This window comes from Pituophis catenifer, unplaced genomic scaffold (genome assembly GCF_029215685.1).
Source record: "Pituophis catenifer annectens isolate HBS135680 unplaced genomic scaffold, rPitCat1.0.hap2 SCAF_1, whole genome shotgun sequence".
Classification (NCBI taxonomy): Eukaryota; Metazoa; Chordata; class Lepidosauria; order Squamata; family Colubridae; genus Pituophis; species Pituophis catenifer.
The window spans coordinates 198539463-198553324 of NW_027256881.1; the positions used below are offsets into that span (position 1 = coordinate 198539463).

The 13862-nt window shown below is 39.3% G+C and overlaps 1 protein-coding gene across 1 annotated transcript in view; it reads right to left on the reverse strand.

Moving 5' to 3' along the window:
• NOSTRIN (nitric oxide synthase trafficking) overlaps positions 1-13862 on the reverse strand; it is a 36275-nt gene that overhangs the window by 335 nt on the left and 22078 nt on the right. Inside the window, exons 11-15 of the mRNA XM_070956922.1 lie at positions 12168-12276; positions 10571-10659; positions 8327-8452; positions 5337-5451; positions 2140-2259 (exon numbers count right to left, since the gene is read on the reverse strand). Of these exons, the coding sequence (XP_070813023.1) occupies positions 2140-2259; positions 5337-5451; positions 8327-8452; positions 10571-10659; positions 12168-12276 (559 nt within the window). The remainder of the gene's footprint in view (positions 1-2139; positions 2260-5336; positions 5452-8326; positions 8453-10570; positions 10660-12167; positions 12277-13862) is intronic.

Here is a 13862-nt window from a genome sequence, read left to right on the forward strand (position 1 = left end):
TTCAGCAGGGGTGTCAAACACAAGGCCCATGGGCCGGATTCGGCCTGCAATGTGGCTGTCCTGGTCTACTCGCATCGCTTCGGCCTGGTCTACCCAATGCAAAGAAGAAACATCGGGCCGGCATGGCTTCGGCCTGGTCTACCCAGTGCAAAGAGGAGACATTGGGCCAGGGTGGCTTCGGCCCGGTCTACCCAGTGCAAAGAGGAGACATTGGGCCAGGGTGGCTTCGGCCTGGTCTACCCAGTGCAAAGAGGAAACATGCCAGCAATTTGCGGAGTGATGTCATGCTGGCTACGCCCACCCAGTCAGCCACACCCAGTGAGTGGCATCAAGCTGGCCACACACCCCCAACCCCCCCCCCAAGTCAACCACAGCCCTGATGCAGCCCTCAATGAGATTTGAGTTTGACACCTGCTCTACAGGCTTTCACACAAGGCACCTACTCTTAAGTGCATCTTGCATGTAGGTAGGAAGAAAAATCAAGAGTGACAACTTCCAGAGCTAAAGCTGGGTTAGGAAAAACGGTGCATTCTTTGAATTCTGAATGAAGTTCATTCCATTCCTCTGGATCATAGCAACCACACTGTTCTTTAAGTTAATCAGGAGGCACATCTCTGAACCAATTTATAACAAGCTTGATTTCTAAAGCTCTATCCCAAGATACAGGCTGTTGCTTTTAATAGCCTTCAGCTGTAGGCCGGTCCTTTTGCAACATCAGCTCAGTTTCTTAAATACCTAGCAGGTTTCTTTATGCATAGATTTCTATCTTTTTTTTCCTCCAAGCTGTTTGATCAATGAACATCCGCAAAAATGTTCAAGTAGTGGTGATTATATAATATTTAAATATTCCATGTAATTATAATAAGGAAGCCGCAACGCTTTTCTCTTGAGTTTTAATTTGGCCATCTTAGGACAGCTGTTTTAAACCTGTATTTTCTCAGTCCATTTATTATTGAGATAATTACTATTATTTGAGGCACACAGGTACACTTAGGCAGGATTGAAACCTTTACCAGATTAGTTTCGTTAAAAAATATATACCGTGTTTCTCCAAAAAGATGACCCACCTTGAAAAGAAGCCCTATCATGTTTTTGAGTGCATGCGATCAAATTAAGCCCCACCCACAAAATTAGCCCTAATTAAGACCCTGCCCACCCCAGGATGCAGGGGGTGGGGCGAGGCACACAGGTAAAAAATAAGCTAGGGTGGGGATTTGGGGGTGGAGCTGCCCTACTTACCAGGCCTTGCACACCCTGACACCTGCCTTGCCTTCTGCAGCCGCTAGCCATCACTTGCACATGTCACCCTGGCCTCCATATCGCTTTCAGATGCCTGCCGGAAGGCACTGCAGCCGATAACAGCTCCGGATTAATCCGGAGCTCTGTTATCAGCTGCACATGCCTTCCGGCAGGCATCTGAAGGCAAAACAAGCCAGGGCAATGCATGTGAATGGCGTCAAGCGGCTGCAGAAGTGGGCCAACAGCGGGCTCCTGTTGGGCAGGGCTGTCGGTGCCACAGCTGCGACTTGAGTCAATAATTAGAACCCTCCAAAAAGGAGGCCTAGCTGTTTTTTCAGGGCTCAAATGAAAATAAGACCCGACCTTTTTGGAGAAACACGGTATTTGCATGATTAGCTCCTACCCTGAGTTTTCTCATCAAAGTAATTCTAATCGCATATATTTCTCTTGTTACATTCTGAAACAATTATCCAAGGGCCTAGGCAAAACAACGTTCTGAAATGACACAAACTTTCAGAATATTAGGCAGACAAGTACTGGGCAGACTTGGTTACCTCTTCAAGTCTTTCTCCACTTTCATTTTTAGCATCCAATAAGGGGAATTAAAAACACGGGCAGCTGCTTTGAGAATACTGCCCAGTAGGAATACTGAAGAGCCTCACAAATAGAAAAAAGCTCTGAATAACAAATCAACTGTGATAAGTTGAATTTGGCCAACCATGCCAGAGGACCCCAAATAGTTCTATTACATGTTAATGGGTCCTCTTCGTTAAAAAAAAAATGTATGGGATGGCACCCATTGATTTTCCATTACAATAGTCGAAAGGGATTAGCGTATTGATTTCCAACTCTCTTCCCCCCCTCCTAAATTCTATTGAGATTAGGATGAGTAAATGTTACCTTTACTTAAGCAAAGCTCATCCTCTCTTTCTGCGTGGTAATCATACACAGCTCGACACGTTCTGCTTTCTGAATTCTCCGGTTGCAAGGAGGTGGTGGAATTCGCGCTGCTCCCCATTTCTACAATGTCAAGCCAAAAATGGAATATTTTTAATATCGGCCCAGTTGATTCCTTTTCCTCTGCAAATGATCCCGAAACTCTATATAGGTAGTCCTCGACTTACGACCACACAATTGAGCCCAAATTTTCTGTTGTCAAGTGAGTTTTGCCCCATTTTTGTGACTTTTCTTGCCACAGTTGTTAAGTGAATCACTGCAGTTGATAAATTAGTAATCCTGTTGTTAAGTGAATTTGACTTCCCAGTTGACTTTGTCAGACGGTCACAAAAGATGATCACAGGGCCTTGGGACATAGCTACTGTACCATCATAAATATGAATCAATTGCCAATCATCTGAATTTTGATCACATGATCATGGGGATGCTGCAAAAGTCGTAACTGAAAAACAGCCATAAGTCCATTTTTTCAGTGCCGTTGCAACTTTGAATCATCACTAAAACCGTCAAGAGTGAAATATTGACAGCTACGTGCCTCTTCATCTCAACTTGTCATTAGAGTAAAGGGGGGAGGTGTTGATTATGAATGGGTTGGTTGGAGAAATGAAACTTCTACAAGTCCACTGAAACTTGTGAGAGCCTGGAAACTTTTCAAGGATATATCAACAGGTGTGAAGAAGAAGGCAGACAGTTCCCATAACAAAGAGAACTTACAGTATTTACATGGCCTATGTGGAAGCCTGGGGGTTGGGCTGGGAACTTCATACTATGAACTGTTCATACTGTGAACTGTTGCCTGAGAAATTCAGTTAGTTTTACCTTGTTACCACGCTATGTATTCAATAAACAGTAAGCTTTTGAGTAAAGATATGATCTTGGACTTTTATTTGGATACTCAAGCAGGATGTTGACACAAACAGTTGTAAGTCGAGGACTACCTGTATAGGAAGGAAATGCCTCAAAGACAAACACAACTGCTGTTGACTGTATGGGTGTAATCCGTTTTCTTGGAAAACCACATGCATGTGGTTTGCCCCTGCCTTTTTCTATAATTCCTTGTTTTCAGTCAATTCTGCCATTTCTGTATGTATAGATAAATGAATGAATGTATCTCTATGCTAAACGTACTATTTCTCTGATAAATCTGAAGAAGAAAGCCTATTCGGAAATGAATTGTCATGGAAAATATCCCCTTGGTTCCCATCCCACAGTATATTAAGAATAGCTGCAATTTAGTGTCTTTTCTTTAAAGAAATTCAAATGCTGTTATTTTTTAAAATTATTTTTAAAATTACCAAGGCAATAGAGCCGTGATGGGGAACCTATGGCATGCATGCCACAGGTGGCACGCGGAGTCCTCTCTGCGGCCATGCGAGCCGTCGCCTAGCTCAGCTCCACTGCGCATGCGCAATCGCTTCTCGCCGGCCAGCTAATTTTCGGGTCTACCCTGCAAGCAGCATGCATGGGGAGACCTACCTTTCTCTTCACTTTCTGCTGCCTGTGCCTTCCCAGATCTCTGGAGATTCCCCTCCTAGTGATGTTTTGGGAGGCGAGGCTTTTTCCCTCTCCCAGCTGTTTTGGAAGCTTCCCCCTTGCCCCGCCGTTTTGGGAGGCAAAGGCTTTTTTTCCCTCCTCCCCAGCCATTTTGGAAGCTTTCCCCTCCGCTCCCAGCCATTTTGGGCGTCAAAGGCTTTCATCCCCAGTGCTGTTTTGGGATGTGAGGCCAAAAGGGGGGGGGGTTGCGTGCGCATGTGCAGGGGGAGCGGGAGTTGTGTGTGCATGCAGGGGTCGTGTGTGCATGCGGGGGGGGGTCGCGCGCATGTGCAGAGGGACGGCATGCGGGAGGGGCATTGCATTATGGGTGTGGGCACATGCGTGTGGCACATGCGTTTTGGCACCCGAGGGAAAAAAGGTTAGCCATCACTGCAATAGAGCATTGTTTGGGCTCAATCTTCCTTTGATTAATAGCTGCTCAGTTAGTATATGAAGTAGAATACAATTAGTTTTGCAGCCAAGAAACAATTGAGTGGGGAAGAATTAACAGAAATAATAGCAAATAGCACTTAGACGGCTTCACAATGCTTTACAGCCCTCTCTAAACGGTTTAGAGTAGCACCCCAACAATCTGGGTCCTCATTTTATCGACCTCGGGATGGAAGGCTCAGTCAACCTTGAGCTGGTCAGGATCGAACTCCTGACAGTGGACAGTTAGCTTGCAATACTGCATTCTAACCACTAGGCCACCACAGCTTTATAACTCAGTAACAGGGTCTGAGGAATCCACCAATAAACTTACCTATTTTTTTTATTTTTTAAAAAACACTATTTCAGGCTTCTCTAATTATTTGATGCCTACTTTTGTAATATTTCCTTGATAGGAATATTTCCTTGATGGGATATTTTTAAAATTTAGCCAAATTGTTTAATCTGTTTTAATCTATTTTAAATTTTGTATCTCTGTGTTTTATCTTTTGGCTGTTCACCGCCCTGAGTCCTTCGGGAGAAGGGCGGTATAGAAATTTAATAAAATAAATAAATAAAATAAATAGAATAAGGACCTTATTCCAGCTATGTATTTATGAAAAGGAAACAACCAGTTTGATGTAGTGCTTAAGGCATCGCACTAGAAACTGGAAGACAGTCAGTTTTAATGCTTTATAGGCCCTGGGAAGAAGACAATGGCAGACCACTTCTAAAAAGCCTTGCCAAGAAAAACTAGGGACTTGTCCAAGCAGCTGTCAGAGTGAAAAATTGTCTCAAAGGCATACACAGACAAAAAACCAGACAGAAGCAGAGGTGGGTTTCAGCAGTTCTAACCAGTTCTGGAGAATCGGTAGTGGAAATTTTGAGTAGTTCGGAGAACCGGTGAATATCACCTCTGACTGGCCCTGCCCCCATCTATTCTCTGCCTCCTGAGTCCCAGCTGATCAGGAGGAAATGGGGATTTTGCAGTAACCTTCCACTGGAGTGGGTGGGAATGGAGATTTTATAGTATCCTTCCCCTGCCACGCCCACCAAGCCATGCCACACTCATCAAGCCTCACCCACAGAACCGGTAGTAAAAAATTTTGAAACCCACCACTGGACAGAAGGAAGCTTGAGTGATATAAACTGGCCTAATAAATAAATGAATAATTTACCTGGCAGGCAGCTTGAGCTAATCCCAGATTCACCGGTGTTCCTCATTTTCAAGGTCTGCTTAATGCTCTTCATTGTAATAGGGCAAGTGATGGTCACAGAACTATGTAGACAGTCCTAAAGAGAGAGGGAAATAGTATTGTTTCTCTTTGCTTATTCAAAAAGTGTTCAACTCAGATTTCTTGGTCAATAATCCTGTAAAAAAAACGATCACCACAGATAAATTTTAATTCTGCAAACATTTAAAGCAATCATCCCAGATGCCACAGAATTCAACCACAACATCTAAACATGATTGCTGATCTGAAAGAAGAGGTAAAGTGTTGATCTGAAAGAAGGTAAATCCTTCTAAAGTAAGGATTCTGACAAGCGTTGATTGGAAGGCTATTGGAAAGAAGCTCTTTTTTTGTTTGTTTTTTGCTTGCAGCTGTGCAACCATCTTGATCTGTAGCACAGCAGGGGAAAAACATGCCACACACACAATCTCAGCAGCAAGAGCTGACTGAGTAAAGTCCCTAGGTGTGCTGTCTACAGGGTTGTGTGATACTTGTCTCCCCCTCTAGGGGTCACTCTTGAGGAACTGGAGTTTTCTTGGATCAGCTTCCAATAATATTCTATTTTTTAATAACCCTGCACCTTTGAATGCCATGCAATTAGAATCTCTCTCTTAATTGTTGGGATCTTTAAAAAAAAAAGTTCATTTGGGGGCTGCAGTACAAGTCAGGGATCCTTTTCTGGAGGGTTTTTCCAGACAGTATCAAGATGTAAAAGAGAGGGCTTGTGAAGATGACTTTGGAGGTCTGTGGACGCTTCCAAGCCCATCTACCTTATACATATTAAAAGAATCTATAACATTAAATAAATGGAATGGAGTAAAGTAGAGTAGAGTATAGTAGGGTAGAATAGAATAGAATAGAATAGAATAGAATAGAATAGAATAGAATAGAATAGAATAGAATAGAATAGAATAGAATAGAATAGAATAGAATAGAATAGAATTTTTTATTGGCCAAGCGTGATCGGACACACAAGGAATTAGTCTCCAGTGCATAAGCTCACAGTGTACATAAAACAGCAAGTAATAGATCATAAATCATACAGTCATTAATCATAAGTTACAAACAACAATTGATAAATCATAAGAAACCAATAGGAGAAGATAATAGGAAAGATGAGAAAAGATCAGAAATGAGACAGTGCTGTGGGAATTAAGTGTATAGCAAAGTGAAGGCATGGTGGGGGTGGGGAATCTATCTTTGTGTCTAGTTGTTTTGGCATGCAATGCCATATAGCAATATCCTGAGGGGGATCAGTTGAACCAGATTATGTCCAGGATGTGTAGATATTTTCTCAGCCGTCTTTCTGGATCGTGCAGTATACAGATCCTCAATGGAAGGCAGGCTGGTTGAGATTGTTTTTTCTGCAGTTCTAACTATCAGTTGAAGTCTGTATCTGTCCTGTTTGGTTGCTGTTACAAAGCAGACAGTTATTGAAGTACAAATGACAGATTCAATAATTCCTCTGTAGAATTTTTATTGTGATTTTACTGTAGAATCTGCCACAATACAAATCATTAACCTCTGAAATTTGCTCCATTTCCAAAAATGTTCCTGGAAGTTGCATGGTTTCGGAAGCATCCTTACGAAATAATAAAATCTGAATGTCTGCAGTTCAATACTTAGTTTGGAATTGGGGGGAGGGAATCCTCACCAATTTTTCTTTTAATAAATGGGGCTAAATTGGGGAGTGGCCAAATCCACCATGGTAACCATAAATGCTTGAAAAACTAAGCATGCATTAAAAGGCTATTTGGAAATGACAAAAAGGGGTTTTGTTTTTTAATGATTTTTACCCCTATCATGAAGCCAAGCTATTGACAACGGTAAAATGAAAGAGAGGGAGGGAAGGAGGGAGAGAGGGAGGGAGGGAGAGAGGGAGGGAGGGAGGAAGGAAGGAAGGAAGGAAGGAAGGAAGGAAGGAAGGAAGGAAGGAAGGAAGGAAGGAAGGAAGGAAGGAAGGAAGGTTGTTAACCATCACAAAGGAAATACAAATTGACAATATCAGAACACAGTCAAAGGCATGCAAACAATTTTGACTAAAATCAATATTAAAAACAGAACATTATGATACTTGTTCCACCTATACATATGCAAGAAAATTAGACTAAAATTAGCAATTAGGGTAGTCTAAACTTTAAAATGGTAGCATCACATTCAAGTAAACATTGACAAATAAAGCAGTTAAATCAGAGGTGGTATTCAGCTGGTTCTGACCGGTTTGAGTGAACTGGTAGCGACGACCCAAGGGTAAAGATTTTCTATTTAGCCATGTTTTTGAGGCTGGGGGCATGCGTGGAAAGTGCACATGTGAGCAAAGCGCATGCACGGAAGGCTGGATGGATGTGAGGAAGGTGCATGCATGTGCGAAGCAAGCGTACGTGTCAGAGGTAGGTTCTACTTACCTTTATTACCGGTCCTCAATGGGATCACATGTGCGAGCGAAGTGAAGCATGCGCAGATCGCCAATGATGACATCCGGGGGGGTGGGCGGGGCTTCCTGCCGGTTTTACTACCGGTTCTTGCGAACTGGTCTGAACTGGGGGCAACCCACCACTGGTTCGCATGCAGGGCAAACAGTGATAAGCATTTCTGAAACCCACCACTGAGTTAAATCATACAGAAAGGATTTGGAAATTGTAAATGTCACTTAGAATCTCCTGCCAAACCTGAGCGTATATAATATAACAAATGTACATATCAAGATGTAACCACCTTCAAATGGATTAAACAAGTGTTAATGCTGAGACTGGGCCATTTCCAGATGGGTTTACAATAACATAATAATAACATCTGATTTCCATTACTTAGCTATAGGATTAAATAAAAGGGCTGAAATAATTCTGTAGGTCTATGGGATTAGGTTGTAAATGTGTGTGTGTATATATCTCCGAAATCATTTTATGGACAAGTAGTATCATATCTCATAATATTACCTTTTCTTTCCATTTTGAAATGCAGTCATTGCAGAGATGAGATGGTTTAGGCTTCTTTTCAATTTCAGCAAGTGCACTCTCCAATTTGAAATGATTTGCTTGCAGAAGGGAAGCTTTCAATGTTGCCTTTAACATATATATATATGTATATATATTTAAATATATGTAAATAACAAATTATTATTATTATTATTATTATTATTATTATTATTATTATTATTATTATTATTCGCTTTGGCATTTAGTCATGCTGGCCACATGACCACAGAGATGTCTTTGGACAATACTGGCTCTTCGGTTTTGAAACATAGATGAGTACCGCTCCCTAGAGTCAGGAACAACTAGCACATATGTGCGAGAGGAACCTTTACCTTTACCTTTTAAATAACAAATATTTTGACCTAACAGTTTTGTTTTCACAGTTCTGATTGTTTGGAGCAGAGGGAGACACTGAGATTAAATCATCTAGATTTAAAATACGATAAAGCCTCATTAGCAACTGCAGGAACCAGCAATTTAGTTCTTAAGAGGTCGTTAAATATAAAATCTCATGCCCACTGTACTTATGATTTTACTTAAGCTTTGCTTTGCTTTATAGCTATAAAGACAGTCAGGTGAACCCAAATGGCAGGGAAAGTTTCTGGAACTTGATTCATAGGGAAACTGAGTAAAAAGGCAACTCTTAAAAGTCCTTTTTCTCCATTCCTGCCCATTTGAATGCTCACCCCAGTGTTGGGATAATTAGAATTGATGTTTGTATTTACATTAATTGGAGAGAAAGGGATTACATGAGAGTAAGGAGGAATATATGGGGAATTCACTTTGAAAGGAAAGTGCTAGCAGGAGTCCTGGTTCACTTAGCAAGTGAACAAAAGCAGAAGGTGTAAAACTGATTAAGGTCTGGTCAGTTACAGGAAGCAGCTGTCAACTGGCTAATTAAGTTCCCAGAATTGACCCTTTTAACTTGCAGTTAAGACTTTTTAAGGGTTGTGCTATGTTGTAGAGAAAAGCAATTCAGGAAGAGTTAGTTTGTTTAGGCAATTTCTGCTCTGCAAAGGCAAAAAAAGGGTGGGGAGGGAAGCTGGTCAAGCACAAAACAACATGTACCGGCTAATAATGAACATGTGACTGAAAGAGAAAGATAGTTGCTGCAAAAGTTGTAAATATAAAGATTGGTCACAAAGTTATCTTTTTCATCACTAGAATAGAATAGAATAAAATAAATAGAATAGAATAGAATAGAATAGAATAGAATAGAATAGAATAGAATAGAATAGAATAGAATAGAATAGAATAGAATACAATAGAATAGAATAGAATAGAATAGAATAGAATAGAATAGAATCTTCATTGTCACTTTAAATGTACACTAATCAGCATAGATTAAAATGAAATTTTGTTGTATTCAGCTCTCAAAAGATAACCATTATGCATATACCCACATACATACATACATGACACAAAGAAACATTACAGTCTACTTTGGATGAATACATATATACGGCGGGAAAAAAAGAATCCTGCAAGTTTACAAGACGGATGGCATAAAGAACAAAGCTGTTACAGAATCTAGTAGTCCTCTATAAATACTTTGAAACCTCCCCCCAGAGGGGAGTAACAGAAACAGACCACGAAGTCCGTATGTGGGGTCTCTAACAATGCTTTGAGCAGTATCCTGAATAACAGGAAGCGAGCTTCCTATAATCTTCTCAACTGCCTTTACCACTCTCTGTATGGACTTTCTGTCTGAGGTAGCCATCAAATCATGATGCAGTTTGTTAAAACACTCTCCCTTTTTTTTTTCACCACCGTCAGAGCTGCAAATAGTCACTGTCCAAGCTAGTTACTAACTGAGGACTACTTGTACTTGTTTTATTGTTCTAAAATAATGCTCAAATAATATTAACAAAACATGTTTGGTAGGTTATTCTATTTTATTGCCAATGAATCTTCTAGTAAAGATGACATTGTTCCTGAACATTTCAACCCTATTCATTCATTGTATTTTTAATTCATGTTGGATTAACTTGTGCAAGGTGCCTTGGAAAGGGCTTTCCTTAAATGCAGCCCCAAAATTGAAAGGTTGTTTTTGTAGTTACTAGCCTAACTTCACTGATGTGTGTATGTAGAGGTTCACCTCTGAAGACAGCCAAAGGATTAAAACTGAAGATTACATTTCAGCTGAACAAAAGCTACGTAATATAGGTATTTAAAATGTGACATATATATTAATTTCCAGTGTACCTCATTAAGCTGCGCAATGGTATCATTTATATTCTTTGCATCTGAAAACTGGGGGGTTTCTTTGTAAGCCTGAAGCATCCGTTCCAAGCCTTTAAAAATATAAATACAAGGATTTGCTCAGTCTTCATAAATGTCTAAATAACCCTGGAAATCAACCATGATATAATAGCACTGTTAGCAAATTTCCATTATTTACATTAAAATATTTTTAAAACTTTTTAGGTTCTGAACACAACATGTCATGTTAGAATAAAGCAATATGCATGCTATAAAAAAAGTACGAACAATATTAGAATGTACACAATGGGACTCATCTACTTTCAAGTAGTAATCAAAAGGAACGTTATTCAGATACCCACAGTTTTGTTTCAGTGACAGTGTGTCTTGTTTAGTATCAGTTTTAGGAACCTACCAGGGGTGGGTTCTACTTACCTTTACTACTGGTTCGCAACGGGATTGCGTGCACGCCTTGCTTCTGAGCGTTCACAGATCATTTCTGATTATGTCAGCATCAGTGGGCAGACCCTCCCGCCGGTTTTACTACCAGTTCTATAGAACCGGTCCGAACCGGGGGCAACCCACCACTGGAACCTACCTATCATATTTTAACCTTAGAACAGTTGTAAAGGCTGTTCCAAACTGAAGATGTTGCTTGTATTCCTACCATACATCCTCAAATATCTTGAAGTACTGGGAACGTTCCTGCTCCATTTAAATATTAAAAAGTTGGATGTAGCCCATTTTCTTAAGTAGGGCTTTTGATCTTGTAACCCTTGTTGATCCATGAACTTGCATGGGAAAAATTTACATTATTTTTGTTAACCTCTAAACTCTTAACTTAATTCTTGCTTTTTATTCATAGGCAAGAAAGTAAAGTATGGTATCTAAACTCCCCTCCTCCTCAGTATTAACTCCAATATATTTCATTATATAAAATCATACTCCAAAAAGGGTATCATTTTTTTATTGATTTAATGTATTTAATAAAGAAACACATGTATCTCTACAGTATGTTAAACATTTTTTAGTTTTTAAATATTTTGGTAACAATATGAGCAGAATTGGTTCCATTTGTAATGTAATCTATCTGTCTCTGTATCATAATCTATCTATCTATCTATCTATCTATCTATCTATCTATCTATCTATCTATCTATCATCTATATCATCTGAAACTCTATCAATCATTTATCTATCTACCTATCTAATAATCTATTTATCAGTCTATCATCTGTATGTCTGTCTGTATCGTTATGATAGATTATATCATCTATCTACCTATCTATCTATCTATCTTCTATCTGTCATCTATCTATATTATTTTCTTTTATTCATTTAAATACATTTTTCTGAGAAGGTCTCTATAGACTTTCTCAAAGGAGTCCCATCCATGGCACAAAAAAAGTTAAGTACCCCTTCTGTAAATGCTATCAGGTAAAGGGACCGATAAAACCCATTATCCAAAGGGGAACAAACTAAGTGAGAGTTTTAAAATTTTGGCCTTCTTAAAGTCTGGAAGAGCTAGGAAGGCACGAATGAGATACACCTTCACCTTTTGTAAATGATCAAGTATAAAACGCTGAAAGTGTGAGGTAACCTGTTTTGTCCTGTAGGGCCTTCTCCAAGTCTGTTTGTATCCGTGTTATTTTCGCTTTAATGGCAGTTTGTCTCCTCTCTTTTTCAATTAGGCTCATCATATCTTCTTCCTTTTATAGTAAAAAAGAGGAGGGGAGAATGAAAACCAGATTAATATGTTTTGATTAAAAGGCAGGCAGAGTATGAAGTATATCTCTGATAATGTTCTCAACTCATGCTCATTGCAAAACTAGCAATTTGCTGTTTATTTTAGTAACCTTGTGAATTATGAAACGCTTCAGACATTAAAATGAAAGAGTTGAATCCCCTTGGCTAGGAAAAAAAAAAGCTGGACAGATATTGCTGACAACCAGAATGAAGCTCACAGATGCCATTCCACCCTAATATACTTTGCCAATTTGGTCTGTAATAATTTGTTTTTAAGTTTATATAGAAGTGTCAGTGGAAGACAACAGATTCCTTGTTCTTTTTAAAATCCCATTATAGGGGTGTCCATTCTTCTCTGCACCAACTTTTTGCTTCAGTTGTCTCTTGGAGACAACTTGTGTCACTTTCTCATTAAAAGTTGAATCAAAATCCCCAAAGATGCCAGATGAACAACTTTTTGGTCCCAAAATCGTAACAGTTAACACTAGCTCCTAGAACTGTTATTCATATTTAATCTTTCGTCAGCATTAGCCTTCACTTCACCAATAGTTATAGGCGAACACTTCAAATAGGCATGTCTGTCTGCCTATCTCTCATCTCCTTCCCTCCCCCCTCCTTATCATCTATGATCTATCTATCTAATTTATATATCACATATCTCATGAGAAATAACTCTGGGAAGCATACAATAATCCAATAAAAATAATACATACATAAAAGCAAGCATTTAAAATATAAAAAGTCCACATTAAACAATTAGAGATTAATTGAAACAATATAAATATATTTTAAAAATATCTAAAGGGAGAAATGAAAATCGAGATTATGTGGGATGAAAAGTTGGAAGCTGAAAAAAGCAATTCTCTAGTAATCTTGAATCTCTTCATATGGCAGTAGGAATTTATATTATTGAACTCTATGTCCCTGTGAAATAGACATGACCCTTTATGGCTTTTCTCCAGGTTGATATGTGAGCAGAATTTGAAATACTGCAACCCTTTTTAAGAATTTGCATGTGGTTAATTAAAATATTAGAATGTAGTAACTAATGTTGAGTCTCTTCAATTAAAAATAGAGACACTGAAATTCTGGCTATTGCCATAATGATTTTTTAAAAATATTTTGTTCGACTATGCTGTCATACCCTTGTGCATTCCTGATCTGGTATATACTGAATACCAAGTGTTATTCACACAAGTATTCTGTGTGACACTGATCCATGTAGGTATAAACTTAACCAGGCTAGCAGTTTACTCTGTTAGGCCATGAACTGATAAGGTTGCATCTGAAAAAGCTCAAGTCTTTGTGTGTGACAGGCATATTTTATGGAAATATTTTATGGAAAAGTGTTTTAATAATGTCTTTCATTCAACCTGAGTCACGATTAGGGGCAGAAGTATATATAACTACGTGGACAGAAGCAAATCTTGTTTTTGACTTGCATATTTCAGAGGACAAAATATATTGGGTTTGAGCTACAATAGCCTAGATTGGGGCTGTCAAACTTGCAGCCTGTGGGCCGGATGCATCACATGCTGGCCATGCCCAC